Source organism: Alligator mississippiensis, chromosome 11 (assembly GCF_030867095.1).
Source record: "Alligator mississippiensis isolate rAllMis1 chromosome 11, rAllMis1, whole genome shotgun sequence".
Classification (NCBI taxonomy): Eukaryota; Metazoa; Chordata; order Crocodylia; family Alligatoridae; genus Alligator; species Alligator mississippiensis.
In genome coordinates, this window is record NC_081834.1 from 7,299,906 (window position 1) to 7,322,232 (window position 22,327).

Genomic DNA, 22,327 nt, shown 5'->3' on the forward strand with positions numbered 1-22,327 from the left:
AAATGATGAAAAGTTGATATAGCAAGATGGCTTCTTATCCTGACCTTGAAAGAATTTTTAGAGCTCCAGAGAATTAACTTAGTGTTGAAAATTGGGTTTCAGACCTCTATAACTCATCTATGAAATCAAGACGACATCTTTTATTGCCCCTCTAGGTTGTTCTGTAAAACTTCTCTTTCAAGACAACAAGGCAATCAATCAAAAGAGAAAATAAAGAACCACCACATCCATCACAATTTGTACTGCCTGGATGTAGAAATGTTGGTATTGGCCACGGTTCAGCACAACGGCTCACCAAGAATGAAACCCAGATAACTTGTATAATCATAAAAAAATAAAAAATCGACGTTGGACAGAGAATGCACACTCGGGCGTTGTGCATGCCCGCAGCACCAGAATATGCACTTTGAGATGAAAAGCACAGTGCTACAGCTGATCAGAGGAAGGAATTCAGGCAGGTAAGAGGTCTTTGCATACATTATCCCCCCTCCCCCCTGCCAAAGAAAAAACAAGAAAAGAAGAAACATATTTTGCCTAACCCAAACCACAGTGTGACAACTCTTTACTGAAGAACTGAATCATTGTTTCAAAAGAGAGATGGTTTTTTTTAGGCTGATCTCAACCACACCTCTGTTAGCTGTTAAGCAACAGCAATTATGGCCTGGTTTATTAAAGAATACCACCCACTGTAACAGCTAATGATGACTGTTTTATAGGAATGTATCGAGAGAGCTGGAAATAGCATTTCCCAGTTGGTCTTCACAGGAAACTATTGTTGGAATAGGCTGGGGTGGCGGAGGGACGGACGAGAGGGAAGGGCAATATTAAGGCTCTGTTATTATTCAGGTCTCAGCCGGCCCTTTACTTGTGCACATGCACATATACAACAAACACACCTCTCCAGCACAAGCAAGTGATGAGTTTTGCACGTGCAAAATCTCCTCGGCGTGTGCAGGTGTTAGCTCTGCAAAAGAGCAGGCACAGAAACAAGGGCTGGGGTTACTTTGTAAAACTTTGTTATAACTTTGGGTAACTTTGCTACCTGGGGGATCTGGGGAAGACCAAGAGTCCTTGTGAGGATTTTTATACAATTTCCTTTCCATGGCTCTCAAGGAACCAGTCTTTCTGCTCGGCATCCTTTGGTGGCTTATGCAATAAGAGAAAATATTTAAGGTGTTCTCTGGTGATGAAATAAATACCATGTAAATGCTTTTGGGCAGGGACCACTATACTATGCTTAAACAATGGCTAGTATAAAGGGACTAGGTTGTATTTTGGTCTGTAGGTAACAGATGTTAATTAAATAGATGTTAAACAATATGCTCCCTGTTGGGATAAATAAGCAAATGAAGTGTTTCATTATATTAGCTTATTCTACACATTTATCTGCACAGCCTATGGTGCTAGGTGTTGCCCATTTTGTCGGCAGGATTTTTTGGTGATACCTTTTATTAGACCAACTGTAGGGTTGGGAGAGAGAGGCTTTCAGGTGCGTGCATCACGCTATTTAAAATTGCCGAGTATGCTGCCCACAAACAGAAAGACATTTTGTTCTTCAGATTGCTGCAGCCTGTTACTGAGAGGACATGTGCTCACCCAACATCCCCCCTGGATTCGTCTTTCATTCTTTTATATAGTATAGTTTTAGACTGAAAGTGCATGTTTCTGCACGCATTCAGGGTATTCAAAATAGGCACCTAAGGAAATACAGTCTAGACATAAGTACCGAAAGGTAGATACATAACTCTTGGATCGTTGTGCCAAACAAGTAGTCACCAATGGCTCAACATCCAGTTGGGGGAACATATCCAGTGGGGTTCCCCAGGAGTCTGTCCTGGGCCTGGTATTGTTTAATATCGACATTAATAATTTGAACAATGGGATTGAGTGCATGCTTAGCAAATTTGCAGATGTGAGCAGAGTTGCAGACAGTCTGGAAGCAGGGCTAGGATCAAAAAGGACCCAGATAGACTGGAAAAAAAGATCCAAAACCAACCAGAGGAGATTCAATAAGGACACCAAGGGCATTCATGAATGCCTGATTGCCCAAAAGGAGGAGTACACCCAGGGGAAGGGAGGGGCTGTCACCAAAGAGGAGTATACCTCCACCGCTCGGGTCTGCAGGGGGGCTGTTAGGAAAGCTAAGGCAAATACGGAACTAGGGCTAGCATCAGGGATAACAAAAAGTCCTTTTTTAAATACATAGGGAGTATGAAGAAGGCCTCGGGTAATGTGGGCCCCTGCAGGATACGCTGGGCAATCTGGTGGTTGCACCAGAGGAGAAAGCAGACCTCTTTAACAATTTTTTCACCTCCATTTTCTTGTGCAGGGACTGGGACTCCCCTACCGAGATTCAGGATGGACTTGGGAGAAACTCCGCCAAGCCTAGGGTCAGGAAGGACCAGATTAGAGAACTTCTGGAGGGGCTGGACGTGTTCAGATCAGCAGGTCCAGATGCTCTCCACCCCAGGGTGTTGAGGGAATTGGCAGAGGTTATCGCGGGGCCCCTGGCACAGCTTTACGAGCACTTGTGTTGCCCGGACCAGGTGCCGGATGACTGGAAAAGGGCCAATATGGTCCCCATCTTTAAAAAAGGGAAGAGGGAGGACTTGGGCAACTATAGGCCCGTTAGTCTTATTTCAATCCTGGGGAAGCTCTTTGAGAAGTGTATCAAGGAGCACTTCTGTGATGGGCCGGCATCGGGGATGATCCTCAAGTGCAATCAGCCCGGTTTCATTAGGGGCAGGTCCTGTCAGGCCAACCTGATTGCCTTTTATGATCAGGTCACAAAATCATTGGAGGCAGGTGTCACGGTGGATGTAGTCTTTCTGGACTTCAGCAAGGCCTTCAACACTGTCTCCCACCCCATCCTCATAGGCGACTGTGGCGTCGATGCCTGCACAGTCAGATGGATTGCAAATTGGCTGAGGGGTCATACTCAGAGGGTGGTGGTGGACGGGTCATAATCGACCTGGGGGGAAGTGGGCAGCGGAGTCCCCCAGGGCTCGGTCCTGGGGCCCGCACTGTTCAATTTCTTTATTAGCGATTTGGACGACGGGTGAAGAGCAGCCTGTTTAAATTCGCAGGCGACACCAAGATTTGGGGTGAGGTGGGCACACTAGAAGACAAGGACTGATTACAGCAGGACCTGGACAGGTTACAGGGGTGGGCAAATGAAACTAGGATGGGATTCCATACTGACAAGTGCAGGGTGCTGCACTTGGGTAGTAGGAACCAGCAGCATACCTGCAGGCTAGGGAACGCCCTTCTCGAAAGCACGGTGGCAGAAAGAGAACTTGGAGTCATCATTGACTCCAAGATGAACAGGGGCCGCCAATGTGAGGTCACGGTCGGCAGGGCTAACCGTACCTTGTCATGCATCCCCAGATACATCACAAGCAGGGCCAAGGAGGCGATCCTCCCCATCTATGCGACACTGGTCAGGCCACAGCCGAAGTCCTGTGTCCAGTTCTGGGCACCGCTCTTCAGGAGGGATGTGGACAGCATCGAGAGGGTCCAGAGGAGGGACACTCGCATGATCCAGGGACAGCAGGGCAGACCCTACAAGAAGAGGCTACGGGACCTGAACCTGTTCAGCCTTCACAAGAGGAGGCTGAGGGGGGACCTGGTGGCTGTCTACAAACTTACTAGGGGGGGACCAGCGGGGTTTGGGAGAGACCTTGTTCCTCCGAGCGCCTCCCGGAGTAACGGCCATAAGTTGCTAGAGAGTAGGTTTAGACTAGACATTAGAAGGCACTACTTCACAGTTAGGGCAGCTAGGATCTGGAATCAACTTCCAAGGAAAGTGGTGCTGGCTCCTACCCTGGGGGTCTTTAAGAGGAGGCTCAACATTTACCTAGCTGGGGTCATTTGAGACCAGTTTCCTCTCCTTCCCAGGGCAGGGGTTCGGACTAGAAGATCTACAAGGTCCCTTCCGACCCGACTTCTATGAATCTATGACAAGTGCAGTCCTGCACTTGGGGGACAGAATAATTGCTTGCACAAATAGAGACTGGCGAATGACTGGCTATAGTACTACAGAGAAGGACCTGGGGGTTATAGCAGACCATAAGCTGAAAATGAGCCAACTGTGTGATCTTGCTGGGAAAAAAAAAAAAAGGCAACAGCATACTGGATTATATTGACAGGACGCGATTCTCCTTCTTTGGCACTGCTGAGACCTCACTTGGAGTCCTATGTCCAGTTTTGGGCCCCACACTTCAGGAAAGATGCGGACAGTTTGCAAAGAGTCCAGTGCAGAGAACAGAAATCTTCAGAGGCCTGGGAGGTAAGACTTATGAGGAAAAGCTGAAAAAACTAGTGCTAAAGTCTGGAGGAGACCTAGAAGGGATTTGATAAGTCTTCAAATACCTGAAGGGCAATTAACAGTACAGATGGAAATGGGCTTTTCTCTGCAGCCACAGGGGACAGGACCAGGAACAACAGCCTCAAGCTTCAGCAGAGGAAATTTAAGTTGGAGATTAGGAGGAGCGCTCTCACTATAAGGCTGATCAAACATTGGAACAGGCTAGAGGAACTGTGGACTCTCCATGCTTGGAAACTTTCGGGAGGGAGTTGTACACTCTTGGCTGGATCCAGGTTCAGGGATGATCCTGTCTTAAGCTGGGGACAGGACTAGATGACCTGGTAAGGTCCATTCCAGCCCTGCTTTCCCAAGATCCTACCATAGGAAATAATGCTTCAGTAAATAATCAGACGTTTACTGGTGTACAAAGATTAAAGAGGCATACAAAGATTAAAAGACTGCATTTCTAGTCATGTTTGCTTTGTTCCCTCCTTCCCAGCAGAATAAAAAGTCTCTATACAAATACAATTTTTTAACAGCCGCTAATATTAATTAGCAGGACAGCTAATTACTGTGCAATACCACACCATTAAGGATCTCAGAAAACCCAGTTATTAAGCCGATCAGACATGCTGCAAAACATTCTCCTGTCCATATTACAGACAGAGAAAGAGGGCCCTTCATCACTTGCCTGCAGTCGCATAGAAAAACCAGTGGCATTTATGGACTGAACTGGAAAATGCCCATTCCCTGCCATTTGCTCTCATCAGACCAGCCTGCCTCAAAAGGATTGAGTTAAACACTTATCCATTTGTTTTAAAAGGTTCCACAAAACTCAAAATTAACTTACTTTTATTTCCTTTTGTTATGGAGTTTACAGCCTGTCAAAAGGAAAATGAAAAACACTAAAGGGAGTGCCTTCTTTCTGCACAAGGAAGCAGAATTACTCCAGTTATGCCACATCTTGTAATCCTTGTTAATCTCACTGATGTGTTAAAACCCATATAACAAAACAGTGACAAATCCCAATAGCGTATTGTACTACAGCCTGGAGGGCAGGAACGAGGGGAGACTACAATATTTGTCAGCCACGTCTCCCTTGGGACCAGATGTCTTTGTGAGTCGTATTGTGCCCTCTGGAAGAATATTACATGCATAACCCATGTAATCTAACACAAATAATACTTTCTTGTAGTTTAGACAGAAGGTTTAAATATCATCTTCTGCCTTAATGTGAATGACAAATCTGCCATCCCAATGGCATATTACTAACTTGTGCCAAAACATTATAGAAAGTATGGCAGGAGCATTTGCAGAATATTGCTCTCAGCTTGTTGTGTCATGAGCAAAGAAAGCTAGGGATTTTTTTTATTTTAAGCCGTTACCTAGTTCAATCACTTTTAAAAAGATAAGACTCGTTATAGCATCCAAAGGAATACAAATGAATGAAAGCAAACGGCTACTTAATACAGCGGTCTGCTCCAGCCATTGGACGTGTAGATTTTTAAAAAAAATTTTTTTACACTTAAGATTGCAAAATAAAAAATCTTTGAGGCAAAAATTCTTGATATCTTTTATTGGATTTATGGTTGGTGTAGACATAGGTAAGCTTTGGGGTATCATAGTACCCTTCCTCAGGTGTCCTCATGTAGACAGCTGAGGAAGGGTACTGGGATACCTGAAAGCTTGCCTTTGTCCAGACCAACCATGCGGTTGGTCCAATAAAAATCATCAGCCACAAGAACTCTTGTATGTCTCTGGGACCATCATAGAAACAGCATCACCTCCACGCTACAAACCACCCCCCCCCAAAAAAAAAAACAAACCCTACTTTTTTTGTTTTTCTGAAAAAGGCAAATGTATTTGAAGCCCAACAAACCTGCAGAAATCCAAAAATGGAGGCGAATGACATTGGTTAGCACTGCTCAGTAAGGTAGACCAACACTGTCCTACCCAGCCAGAAATTCAGATGAAAAAGCCCCAGCACCTTCTTGGAGTTTCCCTTGACAAGGAAAGATTCTCTTGTTACCTACCAGGAACCAGGCATCATGGGAACAAAACTATTTGAAAGCAGAAAATCTTAACACTTTCTACTTGAAGGTCTAGCAAAATCTCCCATTTAGCCTCTAAAATACAGATTATTTGAATCCCACTAGATCTTTCCTTCTGAGACTACTGAAAAGATAACACACAGCAGTTAGATGCATGGGTGTCAAGCCATGTGAATCATCTTTAAAGTATTTGGTTTAATTAGACAAGGATAAAGAGGTTTAAACAATGTCACTGGAGTTTCATTCTTTGTCTTAACCTCTGTCATAAAGCAGAACAGCGCAATCAGTAAAAGTGAGAAAGTGATGGTTTAGTTAAGCTTATTTGTTACAGCCACTGCTCTTGAACAAAGTGATTTTTATGGCCATAAACTTCCAAAAGAGCAGAAGTTAGGGTCATGATATCAATACATCATTCTGCTGGAAGAATCATACTGTAACCTCACTTCTGTGCGGTAATGCAAAAGACTGCAGCTGCAGTTACCCGAGAGCAAACAACTCCCTTAAAAAAATCGATACTGAGGTGTGCTTCTATAAAGACAGGCTAACCAGGGAAATAAAAAAAAATAAAGCAATGCAGGGCGATCTCCTTTTGCAAAAAAAAAAAAAAAGGACATACAAAATTGTGATGGATAATAGGTTATTGCTCTCGCAATGAATATCTGAATTGGATTCACATGACACTACAAAGATCTGATTTTTCAAATCCTTCAGTTTAATATATTGTAGGCTTACAATTCAAGTTTAAATAGCCATTATGCTGTACATAGCTTGCTGATTGCATTCTGTGGTGAAAAATATATTGCTGGATTAAAACTGAAAAAAAAATTATACCTAGTTTCTAACTGTTTTGCAGCAAGTAGATTAGTAAATAAACATGATCCGGTTTAAATAAAGACGAATTCAGGACTTTAAAGGTCTCAGTTACATAGGCAGAATTTCATTAAATGAGTAGTTTAACATTGAAAATTAACATTGGAACAGAAAAACATTACTTTCCTCCCTTAGATAAAATTAAATATTCTGGTGCCAGTTTACTGAGTATTAGAAAGCAGCAGAAGAGAACTCTCTCACAGTAGCAGATTATCTCATGTATTGCAATTATTTTCCTATCCACCTGGAGTCCGACTAATCTGCTTAAGTGATTCTATACGAAATAAAAAGTGCTCTAAAATTATCCCTGACAAAAGTAGACCTTTCCCTGAAGTTCCTATAGGAAAGCACACATTCATAAAGCTATGGCTCATCGTACAGGATCCAGTCAACTAAGAGACTTCCATTTCTTATTTCATTAAGCTTCACACCGAGGCATTAGGATTCTCTTCCCATCAGCTATAGTGCAAGCACTGGAGGATGAAGAAGTAGTACTGGGGAAGTAGTGTGCGTTCACTTTTATGCTAGAAGATCCCAATTCAGAGCTGGTACTAGAGGAAGCAATGCTATTATAGTCCAACAGAACTGCCCCAAGCTTGAACTTGGAATAAAAGCTTCCACCTTACATTATCCTGTGCAAAAAAATAAATACATAAAAAAAAAAAATCATCAGCCTTTCACCAATTCAGTTCCAATAAGCCATTCATTCATACTATTGCTCAGAGTAAGGATAGTGCATTCAGGCCCTCTACTAAGTATAAAATGCCTTGAATTTGCTTCAGGGGTGTACTAGGCAGCTGTGTTGGTCTGAGACAAAAAGACATACAAAAAACTAGAACTCTTGGTTCCAAAACGATACCTTTTATTAGACCAACCGGAAAATGGCAAGAACACTGTCCTTTTCTGCAAGCTTGCCATTTTCCAGTTGGTCTAATAAAAGGTATAATTTTGGAACCAAGAGTTCTAGTTTTTTGTATATATTGAATTTGCTTGAAATTTCCACAAAGGACAGCTCTAGGCACAGAGGAGGGTGCAAAGCTGTCCACGTGACAGTGTTCAAGAGATTAGGTGCAATCACATTGACAGCTATATCTGCAGGAGGAAGAGACTTGTTACTGGCAAATATACTGGCAGTGGCTACACTCTGCCTCCCGTATGTTTTTTTGAGATAAATAAGCAAACAACATGAAATGATTAAAACGAGAACTAATGGTATTTGCAAAAAACAGACGATCATTCTTTATGCTTGAGTAAATACATGCACTAATTTTGCTTCTGGGAAAAAATTTGCTGGATGAGAAAGAGGAAGTCTGACGAGTATCTGACTCCTTGTTTTAAAAAGTGGGATACAAGCTGACTTCAGTGACATTATCCTTTGTTTTTCCCTCAAGACTGCTCGTTTCCCATACTTCGTGGCTACGGGGGATCTCGTTTGTTGATGCAATGTTGTAATAGGATGTCGCATGTCATGTTTGTTACTAGACTGCCTGCTAGCGCTGGAATGAAGTGCTGTTCGTTTTGGCAGACTGCAGCGTTTGCTACAGTCAATATGTCAACTTAAAAGAACAGCTAGACCAAGGAAACGGAGCAGATGCTGCTCCTTCACTGACAGTGCAGTAACGGCCTCCATCCCGATACCCTTACAAAAGAAAATGTCAGCCAGGCTTTCACTTGCAGCAACAGGCATTGCACTGAGCATCTCAGACTTTCCACTGTTTCATTCAAGGAGGGAATTTTGGCCAGGAGACAGTTTCCAATACAAGATAAGGAGCCTTAGAAAGGGTCATAGTGACCTCTCAAATTCAAACCTGTTGGCTATTGGAAAGGCAGAAAGCAGCCAAAAACTAACGTCCATAAGACACTAAGCTAAAAATCCTAGATAGGGTATCATGACACTTCAGGTATCTACTTTGTAGCTCAAGCCCGCTGGTCGCACTGCCCGTTTACCAGTCGTTGTTGCAGCAGTATGAATTTTTTTTTTTTAATTTTTTTTGCAGAGGTGGAGCAAAAACATGAGTTTAGTAAGAAGCCCCATTTCCCAAATCTGAAGCAGGTGTTTCTTTCTCCTCTGTCCCTCACGGAGATCATAGAAAATTAGGGTTGGAAGGGACCTCAGAGGTCGCCTAGTCCAACTCCCTGATCAAAGCAGGACCAACTCCAACTAAATCATCCGAGTCAGGGTTTTGTCAAGCCAGGCCTTAAAAACCTCCAATGATGGAGCCTGCACCACCTCTCTGGGTAACCAGTTCCAGTGCTTCACCACCCTCCTACTGAGAAAGATTTCCTAACATCCAACCTAAACTTCCCTTGCTGCAACTTGAGCCCGTTGCTTCTTGTTCCGCCATCTGCCCCCATGGAGAACAGTCTAGCTCAGGGGCGGGCTAAACGGTGGATCCAGCCAGTGGCCGGACTCCATTTCCCAGCAGCCCCTGCCCACGTGGCCGGGGCCAGTTTCCGTGGAGACCCCAGCAGCAGTCCTGCTGTAAGAGTGCAGGGCTGGAGTTTCCATGGAGACCAGCCCCAGCAGCGCTGGCAGGGTGGGTCGCTGCTCAGGAGCCAGGCTGGGTTCTTGCAGTAGTGACAGCAGGGTCCAGAGCCACGATCTGCAGCCTGCTTGCTCCAGGCAGGGGTATGCAGGCGGCGGATCACGGCTCTGCCCTAGCGCCGGATCACGTTGTTACCACTGCAAGGAGCCGGGGCAGAGCTGCAATCTGCTGCCTGCATGCCCCTGCCTGGAGCGAGCAGGCTGCAGATTGCAGCTCTGCCCTGGCTCTGGACCCTGCTGTCACCGCTGCAAGATCCCAGCCCTGCCCCTGAGCAGCTCCACACCCTGCCAGGGCTGCTGGGGTCTCCATGGAAACTGGCCCTGACCATGTGGGCAGAGGCTGCTGGGAAATCCACTGCCAGCCAGATCTGGCCCATGGGCCAGCCTTTGCCCATCCTCTTTAGAACCACCCTTTAGGTAGCTGAAGGCTGCTATTAAATCCCCTCTGAGTCTTCTCTTCTGTAGATTAAATAAACCCTGCTCCCTCAGCCTCTCCTCGGAAGTCATGTTCCCCAGCTCCCAAATCATTATCTGCTGGACTCTCTCCGACTTGTCCACATCCTTTCTACAGTGGGGGGCCCAAAACTGAACACAGTACTACAGATGTGGCCTCACCAGTGCTGAATTGAGCAGAATAATCACTTCCCTCAATCTGCTGGCAACATACCTCGATGCAGTCCAGCATGCCATTAGCCAAGGACATACTGCTGGCTCATATCCATCTTATCGTCCACTGCCACACCCAGGTCCTTTTCTGCAGAGCTGCTGCCCAGCCAGTCGGCCCCCAGCCTGCACCGGTGCATGGGGTTGTTCTGTCCTAAGTGCAGGACTTTGCACTTGTCCTTGTTCTTGAGATGAGGGTATCTGCTGAGTCTGGCCACTCCCTGCAGCAGGAGACTCCCTTTAAGTACCTATGGAGTCTTCCCTACTGACCACCCTAACGTACAGCACAAACGTGGGATTATCTGTTTCTATCCAGTGGGCTTTTCCAAAGAGTAGTTGGCCAGGCAAGGTGGAGGTAATGCAACATTTGAATTCAGGCCCCTTCCTTTCCCCCCCCTCTCTAGACCTGGAGGATTGGAAGGTAGCAGCTTTCTTCACATGGAAGAGCATCCTTCAAAAAGCTTTGCTTTTACTGATGTCTCATGAGAATGGGAGGGTCCAACAACATGGCATGCTCCCTACACTTTCTAGTATTGTAGAATAATCTGGTTCTGACCCCATGCTGCAAGCAGGCAAAAATCTTTCACCGTGCATCTTTGTGTAAAGAAGAATGATACAATCCAGATGCGGCTCATAACAAATGACAACTAAATTCCAGCTGGAGGAACACAACAGTTCCACATAGCATAATTTAGTGCACCTAACAACTCCACTAGAACAACCTGTTTCTGGTTTCCTAAGGATGGAGAGATAGAAGGAAGTTTACAAGCAAAGCCCAACCGTTTGCTGCAGGTGAATATGAAATGTGGTAATGTACTTGCTAGATATAAGTGAGTATTTAGAAGACAGATACAAGACTATTACATCAGCCCCCATGACAGATATCTTTGGCTTGTCGGTGATTTTTTTTAAAGAAAGATACTGAATCGTAACAACGTTAAGAACAAATGTGCCTGCAGAACACAGTTGAATATTTTAATATAAAACTCTACTAAACTGTTAGGGCTGGCAAGTTCAATTGCATACAATATAGGAAATAACCATGTACCTGACCAAAGAGACATCTGAGTAATAATGATGACTAAAATATAAGACAAGGAAAACTGGAAACCTGGGCATTAGATAGCAGGCACAAAATACCAATTGCGAAGAATCTGATCCTACCCTCAAAGTCAATATAAAATATAGTAGTGCCTGCATCAAAGGATTGGCCTAAATGAGCATTGGGAAGACAACTCAAGTTCAGTGAAATCTGTCTTTGCTCAAAATGGTCATCTCAAACAAGTCCATCCAAAATAGCTTTAGGAGGAGGAGGGGGGAAACACACCCCAAAGTACTGAAGCTTGCAAAAACAGAGAAAGGATGCCTGAGCACTAGCAGCAGGAGCTATCTGAATTTGTTTGCCAGAGAAAACAAAGTTTCTGCATCTGGATCGTCTTTCACATGTCTCTTTCAGAACACTGTCTAATGTAAAAGTGTTTCCTGATATTAAAGCGGTCTAGGCTTCATTAAAAAGCATGACAATGGATTTCACAAAGTTTCAGTGAAAAATAAATCAAGAGTCAGGTCATGGAATAAAATATTCCTCTTTAAGCGATACATATGGTTATAGGTAAGTCTTGACAAAAAACGTTGAAGGATTTTGCTTTGCCTTTAGCCAGTATGACCAGATGAAATTAAAACTGATTAAAGTGAAAATTAATGAGATGCAGTTCCAATGCTGAATCTCAGCTCTTGGAAGTCAGCAGAGGTGCTCACTCATAACAAAGCAGCGATCCACTTTACATGTTCTGATTTTTTTTTGTCTTAAGAGTGGCCCGAGAATATTGTTGACTGCAGCTTCTCCGCTTCATATCCAATGAATATACAAATAGTGCTGCTGCAAGATAGCTAAGCTTGTCAAACACCCCTACTCACTCCCTCGGCTCAAAGTCACCAACACACCCCCCCCCCCAAGCAATAGCAATACATAACCTCTTGCCCTTCACTTGCAGGCATGAGCACTGCCTTACTAGCACTGCCATCTTAACCACCCCCTTCAGTCTTTACTTTGTCACGTATTGCATATTCCCAAACTTTTTCTTATTGTGTATTCCCTTCCAGATTTACCAGCTGCCTGTGTACCCTGACCTGCATTCGTTTTATAGTTTAGTCCCTTAAATGCCAAATACTATTATAATGAAAATTAAATCTGTCATTACACAATTTCTCCCGCATACCCTCCAGAGATGTCCTGTATACCCCCAGGGGTATGCATACCAGTTTGGGAACCCCTGACATATTGCATTCATATTTGGGGAGGGGTTTGGAGGTGGGGGGTGGGGATAGCAGGGTAACTGGTCATCTGTTAAAAGGAGGCAGGAACCCCTGGCACAGGGGGCGGGAGGGCAGACTGGTGTCCAGCGGGCATGACAATGCTAAGAGGCGTTCCTGCAGGTGACAGAGAGGAGGGTCTGAACTATTGCAGCCATGTGCAAATAATAAAAAGTCAGCAGATTCTAGTTTGCCAAGTTTATACAAATTTGGGACGCTCCTGCCTATTTGCCCTTCTCATGCTTATTCCATGTGTTGTTGCTGTATGCCTCAGTAGCGTTCGTTCAGTCCATCCCATCGCTTTCACCCACATGCTCATCAGGCCTATGCTCCCAGACACGGCTTCCTCCATTTGCACTTGCTCCATCCTCTCTGGTCATGCACGCAGATGCACCAAGTACATAGGGCCAGTCATTCTGTACACTCCTTGCGCATCAGACCTAGGCAGTCTACTTGTGCTTATTCCTCACACCTCCACATTTAATTCCAGCATGCACCCATCACCCTTAGGAATAGATCAAGCTATGTGAGGAGAGAAACTCAAGTGTAGACCCAACCATTCATAGGCAAAGCCCATGGGAAACAAAGGGTCCCCTTGCATACCTCCTAGCAAACATGCAAGGTGTGCAATCCCCTGTTCCTAACCTTCTGCTTTCATGATGGCTCTGGCTCTCCCCTCAATCCCTTGCCTTCAATACCTGGGTCTCCTTATCCTAAGTCAGGAAAAAAATGCCCCCGGAGCCATGCTGCACCTCTCTAGTGACGGGTACAAAACCCAGGTACATACAACTACCAGTAGCAATCAGATCCTTTGCTCCCTTAGATGCCTGCTCCATCCCCACTGTAGCAGGCCTGAAAAGAGCCAACAAGGCCCCAGTCAAGGCAGCCTCCAGAGTCCCTAAAACCTTCATGAAGGGGCTGCCAGGAACCCTCTTTTGCCCCCTCCATGCACAACTCCTTTGTCTTTCCACTTTTCATTCCCCACCTGTATGCCAACCCCCTCTAGCCCCGCTATCAACCTGGGAACACACCACTCCTCAGGTCCCCTCTTGCATCTGGAGTCTCCTGGGCCAGGATCTTGATGACCTGCACCACTCGACCATCCTTCAAAAACAACTTGTCACCCCCTTCTGCAGTTCTTCGGGGTCACTGCCCCCCTGTAATGCTACGGGAAATGGCCACCAGGAGTGTGGAGAAGGATGCGGTTTCCCTCACCTGGCAGGCAGTCCAAGACCTGCCTGCTCCCCTGTGCCGGTAGGGTAGGAGCCGTCTTCTCAGAAGGGAAGGACTTGATGGCAATAGCAAGGCTCACCCTCACCCAGTTAAGGTAAACCTCTCCAACAAAGGAGGAGTTCAACCAGTCTGCAGGGCTGGGCCCTATGCAGTAGGAAAAAGGCCTCATCCCTTGCCATAAGTCCCAGAGCTCAAGGCAATGGGGTAGCAGTGACTCCTGACAACAGGACTTGTGGACTGCCTGAGATGACAAATGGGCCTGGAGCAGCAGCTCGTGGAGTCATAGACACCGTGGGAGGGAGATCAGACCGATGAGGAGAAGGGGTCTCCTGTGCCAACAGGTCTCTGTGCTCTCCAGTCCACCCCAAGCTGAAAGGCCAAGAGCAGCAGCAGCTTTCAGCTCTTCGCGTACACACCCAACAGGGAGAGCCTAGACTGTCCCCAACCTGGGAGGCAGCTCTGAATGGCACCCTTTCCTTAGGGGTAGCTGGACCCCAGAGCACTAGGGGGTGAGATCCCTGGTCTGAAACACTCTCTGGATGACTCAGAGCAAGAGGTTGACCAAAACCAGACCCCAGGAAGAAGCCCCAGTCACCAGCATTGTCTACGGCTCAACCAATATTCAAGCAGTCCATGCCAAGCAAAACAAGGACAGTAGGTAACATTGAAAGCAACCACCCTTATAGCATGGGAAGGTGGGACACAGTGAGGGGTGGATGGTAGGGGTTCAAATGACCTCAGGTAGGGGAATTAATCGAACTTGCATTCTGGGCAAGCACCTTTATCAGAGTGCTAGTGGATAAAAGGGAAACCATAATTGCCTTCTCAAAAACCGCAAAGGCCACTGGCACTACCAATGAAAAGTCTCAGCTACAGCAACGTGTCAAGTGGTTCTTGTTAAAAGTTGGAAAACCAGACCAAGACAGCAAAGCCAACTGAAAAGGCCTGAGACAACCCTTTGAAGTATCCCAATAGACCATCCGACTTCCAGAGAACAAAAGCACTTCTTCCCTCCTTTACACCCAGTTACATGATGTCTGGCTCTACCAGCTCCAGTGGAATTACCCTGGTAGAAATCCAGAAAAGAAATACAATTTGGCACAAATCTATTTAACTGAGCTTTTATGCAACTGGCAGAACAGCATGATTTTGACCTTTTGTTATACTTGGAGCACAACAAGAATATAAATCTATTTTTTTAAAAAGGTAAGACTTAAAAACAGAGACAGGCTTAATTTCAATTTTACAGCCAGTAATGTGGATTGGTGCCATTTTAAAAATTGTCTATATACTTTTTTCTTTAGAAAAAATATCAAATGAACCTCCCCACCTCCTCAAAAAAAGACAAAGCTACACACAAGGTTCTACGTACCACATATAAACCCAGTTAAGAACATTCTGGGATGGGTGCTTTCTCAGTGTAGTGCACACTGTTCTCAAAGACCTTACTCTTATATTACTGTGCTAGTTTCACTACCTGATAACAATAAGGAAAATTTAGAGAAATTCCTTACAGTGCTTCCGTGAGCGTACAGAAATCAGATCCCCCTGGATGTGGGTCACACCTTTATCATGCAGACACAGAGCTCTGCCTGCTCTGTAGAAGTATCCCACGCTTCTGTGGGACTCAGCAGACAGCAATCAAAGACCCTGTGGACCCACAGAAAAGGAAGCACATACAGACGTCTTCACTATATGGCAGGAGATTCCCACTAAGACTCAGCGCAGTGCCAAGATCTAAGTTGCCACCGCTCCACCTGCATAGTGTGGATCCCTGAAACATCCAGGAGCTGGAAAACCTTATTGGCATGGCTTCATGATGTATTGCATATATCCAACTTTTTCTTGCTTTCATGAGCTAAAGCGACAGGCTCTGCTTCAGTTTGGTTTTTAAACAGATTGAAATAAAGATCCAAACTGCCAGGGGACAGTAGCTGTGGTAAAACTTCAGCACCGACATCTCATTTAAGCTTCGAAGGATAGAGCTTAGAACGCCCGAGGTAAATAATAGCCCAGTCTCCATTGTGTGAAACAAGGAGATGGAGCAGAAGAAACACCAGAGCATCTTGGCCAAGTACATGAGGAACCAGTGGAAGATGCAGAATTGAGTTCCTAGCTCCTACCTTGTAGTTATGTTTGTAGGACAGTCTACCACTGGTGACAGCTTAAAATTTAAAAATAGTTGCAAAAAAAGTTTTGCTTGCACTATGGCAAAACAGTACTTTGCCATGCAAAGAGAGCAGTTTCCAGTCACACAGGCATACCAATACATGGAGAAACCATTATTCCCACGTATAATCTCATTTGTCAGCAGCTTGCAAAACCATTATTCTTAAAACAAATAACATTTACCGTTAATTGCTTTCCAGCTGACAAATGAACAAACAGAGGAAACGATACATAAACAGGAACATAAATTTTACAGCACAGCATTTAGTAAACACACTAGTCTTCCAAATCTGTCCAGTTTGTTAGCAGTAATCTTTAGCAGCCTGGGCTTCGAACGTTGTGTTGTAGAAAGTCTGCACAGCCAGATCACATTTATGCACCTTGTTCCTCAAGGAGACACTCTCGTTCATGAAGAACGTCCCCTTTTCCAGCAGTTTTTAGTAGTTATTGCAATGAATCTCAGAACAATGATTAGGGTATTAATTTAGTTTTCTTCCCCTCCACCCTCTTCACATCCCTGAAGACTTATAGCTTGGGCTTGTATTATATCAAGAACTTGTAGGACCCAAACCGTTTGCTTCTAGTCCATGCCTGAATGATCAACATATTCATAAGCAGACTTACTTATTTCATTTTGCAATACTACGAATAGACACTGCATAAATGACAAGCCCAATTTCAAAAACACGACTTCTTTGGCCCCTCAGTTTTGCACTCTCCCCTGCATACACCCATGATGAAGCTACTGTAAGTTTTAGAGCTCTGTGCGAGTGTACAGAAATATGTGCGTGGAAATTATTAGTTGCGTACCACATCCGAGTTCATCCCCCTTCATCACTCCAGCCCTGAGGGCCCAAGTTTGTCCTCAGATTTACTTAAATCCCCACTAAAGTCCATGGGTGATCTTAACTCGTATCTTAAGGCAGAGCCGAGTATCAACTGCATGATTTACCCATCATCAGCTATTCATTGCCATGACTGGGACTGTAAAAAGATTTCATGGTGCAGGGGGGATGGGGACAGACATTGCAGGAAAGTCTGTCCAAAGCAGTACTGCGTTATGAAAGCATTAGTTCAGAAATAAATAGAACGCAAACCCAAGAGGTTTTAACCAGATTCAATTTTTTTTTAAATTCAAACTGACCCAAAGCAAAACTTACATTACAAAGGAAGAACAAAATACATTATGATACCGGTAACACAGTGAGAGAGAGTTGCATGAAGCTAGTTTTGTGGGCAAATTGTAAGTTGCTCTTGTCCCAATGACACTTTGGGCTCTGGAGAGATTTTATGAGAACGAGTTAGGAATCAAGATTTCCATATGGTCCACTCTGCTAAAACACACTACGTGTTCTCTTTTGCTTCAGCGTGTCTGTATGACAACTTAATTATACTATTTCTCTTTGTCCAGATGCATTATCTTGCTATAGCCAGAAAACTAAATTCTCCACGCTGTCCTGAGGAAGCCAGAGTTATTCCAAGCATGAGTGATAATGAATTAAAAAACCAAAACACTCAAAAGTTTTGCAAACTAACGAGTATTGTCTATAATGTAGTAAATAGTTTAGAAATATGGTAATTAAATAATCTAAAAAAAAAAAACACACTCTTACTCTCTGCTGTACATTTATAAACACAAATATTTACAAAAAAAATTCTGCTTTGTTTTTAAAGGATGAGGTTTGCAGTTTGTTAATGATCAGAATCTTTTACTAGTCTGTTTCTTTGGTGTATTGCCAATTTTTTAAAAGGTTTAATAAAGTGTTGAACAATGAATTATAAGGAAATGGAACTAGGCTGTGTAACAAATTTATATTATGCATTTATCCTGCCCCATTCCAGTCCAAAGAGTATGGAGAAAACAAATTCAGTTTGAGTTTTTATATGTTGCATCTAGTTAAGGGAGCAACAAAAGAATAGATCCACATCATTCAAACCTAGTTAGGCCTGAATGATGGATAAGCCCCGTACTTTACTCATTTAAGCATGAGCTAAAACTTTAAAAAAAGCACACAAACAGCCCCACAGAAGTCATAAAAAACTACTCATAGGCTCAAAGTTAAGCACATGCTGCGCAGTTTGCTGAATCAGGGCCTAAAAGCCAGATTCCAAGCCCAACAGCAGCCTCTCTACTGACATGAGTGGGTTTAGGATCAGGTCCTTAGTAGATTTGCTACTAAAAGGGGCAAGGATTTTGAACATTTTTCTTTTAAATAAAAGAAAGGCTTTGCACTGGCCTAAAATTTAAGAGTGTTCCCTTTAAAATGTCAGTTACAAAAAACCCCCAAACCTCAAACAATAAATAATGGAATTACATATTTCTTCATTAAATAGCATTTCTGTTACCAACAAGGTCTTTCATAATTTTCTGAAGTCACAGCAGCAGACAGAACAAGCAATATGCCTTGATGTGGGCTTTGACAAGAATACTCAGTTATCTTAGAAAAAGATTATTGTAAAAAAATGAAGCTTCACTGACAACAGGGAAGAAAATGGTTTTTAAACCCAAATTTCAGAAGAAAATAGTTAAATGTTACGGTATTTTTTTATTAGAACTTCTGAATAATATTAAGGTTCTGTTTCTATGTCACTGAAGTGAAGATTCAGAGTTAAAAAGCTGTCATCTCCTCCTTAACTCTGCTCATTCCACCTGTAACTTTACTCATCATGCCTAGGAACTTAAGATCCAAGAGGCTGATCTTTTCTCCTTTCAGTGTTCATTAAAAGATACATTAGGAAGTCTAGTTCCCTCTCCACAGCACAAATACCACCAATGCATTTTCACTATGCCCGAGCAGGAAGCACTGTAATGAGGAGCATCATCTTGCCCAGTTACTCTCTAGCCTTTTTGCCAAGGCTGCCAACAAGGATATACATTCATAATAAGTACATTGACTGTACGGCATGGAGAGTAGTCCTACAGGCTGCTGCAACATTAACTTTTGGCCACTGCTGAAGGAGGTTGGATTTGAATCGATGAGTTCGGGAGGAAAGACTCCTAATCTCATTACCCGTCCTCAGAGCCACAGATCTCTAAATCTAACCCATTGTTTGGAAACCTGCAAGGCACAAAAGGGCAAGATAATCCTTGCTGCTATGGTTCCTGTGGAAACCTTAACAATAAGTTGAGTACTTGAGAAAAGTGACAATCCCTGGTTTCAAGGAACGAGGATGAACTGGTAGGGATAAACTGGTAAATCTGAGCAGACTTGCTTCTCTGGCTTTTCCTTTATTTTTTTTTCCCCTTAAACTTTTTGGAAGTGGCGGTGTTAAAATTAAAAGCCGACACCATTTCTCTTACCTCCCCACATCCACACACCTCACTGGTATGAAAGTATCACTCATAAGGGTCCTTCTGAAACCAGCATAGCGATACAACAAAAGAAGAAAACTTTTGGCAAGAACCTTATACTGACTCCACAACCCTGTGACAATAAGAACCATGAAATGGCTGCAAATTTGACCCCTTCCTGTTTAATGTTGAGGCCTTCACTTTCCACTCGCTACCAGCAACATTTTCATTATTTGATCTTATTAATGCTTATGATTAAAACAAGCAAACAAACCCACAGAGACAGCAAAATTTGGCTATTGTATCACTCATTAATTTCAGATTAATAAGAACTGATTTAGGACATGGACAGATTAAAACTGTTGTAAGGGGGCGGTGCTTACTGTTTCATCCGTCTGGTCTTATCCTGCAGCATGTGAAATTAAAGCATGGTAACTTAACCCCAATTAATCCAGGAGTAAGATGCCTTCGTTTCACTTCCACTTACTGCACGACAGAAACGAGCAAACAAAAGCATTACAGCAGAACAAAAGTAACATTCTTCCCTGTTTTTTCCCTGCCTACCTGCCAAAAACCAGAAATTGTTTCTTTTTTCCATACCACCACTGTTTGCAAAATTTAAACTATTAATGCTAAGGGGAGCATTTTTAGTCAGTGCACATATGAAAATCAAGCTAATGGAAGCTTATCAACGGAGGCTACTTAGCTTTGAACAAACCCCAAACAACTGAGAGCCTACCCCCCAAAAACCTGTAATCCCTCTTAAAAAAAAAGGAAAGTATTCTACCACATCTTGGGCATTGAAAAGACTTGGCCTGAAAAAGTGAACATGAAATTTCAGCGCAAACTGAAATACAAATAGCCGAAGTTATACATTCATGAAATTCAGGGATTACTATAAAACAATAACTGCCATGCCATCATAGCATTGCAGTATCAATGCTACGTACGGTAAGGCAGCAGTCCCTAACCTCAGAAATAATGCATTGAGGCTAAGTAAGGAACATAATGGACAAAGCACATCCGAAAACTTATTGCACAGGAGGCACTGCATGAGAAACGGAATACACTGGCTTCCCCTTAAATGTACGTCAAAATAATACAGAGACTATGACTCTGTGCACCGTACTGTCACTTTTAAAAACAGCCGTTATAAACAATAGCCCATTTACAGGGAAATGATAGGAAAAAGCAAAAGGACCTGAATTTGGACATCCAAACTTGAGTAATTAGGAAAAAGAACAGTATAAAAAGTGCCAATTTATATGCCTAAAAATTTAGCAGGGCAACTGTTTTCTGTTTAAATTTCCACATGGCATTTATACAGTACCAACACATCTTGGTTACAATCTCTGTCTTGAAGCTGCAAAGGGATACATGTGGGCAGAGGTTTAGGCCTATATAAGTTCCATCAATCAGCAGTAACAAAGATCTTCCCACGTGTCCCTTGGCAGAACTGGGGCCTTTATTTCCAAATCTCATTTATTAAATAACTGCTCAGCTGGCTTACGACACCACGCATACCAACCAGAACCAATCCTTCCTTCCTTTGAGCAGACCGTGTTCCATCTCTATTGCAAGGCTGCACACTTCATTTAATGAAAACAAAATGTTTTAAATGTAATATTGTATAGAAACCTTGGACCTTGTAAACTTGGACCAAGAAACCAAAAATTAAGACCTTCTAGCATGTGGTATAAAAAAAACCCAAGGAAGTGTATACCTGCCTTCTGACTTCATAGAAAAATCAGAATTTGCATAGGATATACTTTGTGCAAGGCAACCAGCCTCTAACTATCTGGAATATAACTAATCTTGTTTAGAGTCCTTCTCCTCATGGATATCAGATATCATCAAATTTGTGTTTTAAGTAGTCTTTCATGACCTTGGCAATGGGTAGTTCATCAAGTAGTTTTAGATTTTGAAGGCCTATACACTGACGGATTTTAATTCGGCATAGATCTTGCAAGTTTCTGGGCTGTCCTGAAAAAGACAAAAAGGAATGTATTAATGTCATGTAATATAAGAAAAATCACATTTAAAATGTGTTGTAAAAGATTAAGCTTTTAAGGTTGCATAATATATTTATTTTTGATGGGTGGTAGAGAAGAATTTCTTCTTGATTGTTGTCTCTCATGAATGAATATTAGAATACAACTCTTAAGGAAATAAACGGTTCGGTACTGCAGACACCGATGCACAAGAATAACTCTGTTCGTGATTAGTTCCGCTGAAGTCAGTATCAGTGCGAGATGAGGTTATACACAAGTATTTCCAAAACTGGGCCCTAAACCTGGAGTTTTGATCATGGGAAAGTAGGGCTAGAAGGGACTTAATGAGGTCATCTAGTCCAGCTCCTTGCTCAAAGCAGGATCATCTCTGACTAAACCATCCAAGTCAAGTGTCTGTCTTGAAACTTTCTAGGGATGGAGATTCCTCAGCCTCTCTAGGTAGCCTGTTCCAATGCTGAATTATACTTATGTGTAATTATTCTACAGAATCTTAGTATAACAGTCTGATCCCTGTAAAATACCTGTTAAAGTTCAAAGATCAAACCTTGTTTCCTTTCACATATCAAGGCAGTTATTCTCTGCTCAGTCCCCTTTATGGAGGGGGGCAGCCTCTGCAGAAGGTAAGGTTTAAAGAATACAAGGATCAGATGCCAGAGTTTACTACTGTATTTTCCCTTCAAATAAAGATACAGCTTTTAGACTTCAATACCCCCCGCCAATATATCAATCTTGCCAATGCATAAGTAGTTGGGAACACACATTAGCCATGCCTTTATGACCTAATGCCAACATTAGAGGCATTATGACCTTTCAAAAGAACTCTACTAGGATCCCTCGGAGAGGGAACTGCTGCAGGTTGAGCAAATTTGGAAA

General features: G+C 43.3%; 1 protein-coding gene across 2 annotated transcripts in view; it reads right to left on the reverse strand.

Annotated features, from left to right (window-relative positions):
- Window positions 1-22,327, reverse strand: part of ASB7 (ankyrin repeat and SOCS box containing 7) — a 100,767-nt gene that overhangs the window by 35,227 nt on the left and 43,213 nt on the right. The window contains exon 6 of one of the 2 annotated variants that reach the window (XM_006262495.4): window positions 17,256-21,425. The exons of the other annotated variant lie outside the window; for it this stretch is intronic. Within the exon in view, the coding sequence (XP_006262557.1) occupies window positions 21,286-21,425 (140 nt within the window). The 3' untranslated portion in view covers window positions 17,256-21,285. Of the gene's footprint in view, window positions 1-17,255; window positions 21,426-22,327 lie in introns of those variants that run through there. 2 annotated transcript variants of the gene reach the window in all.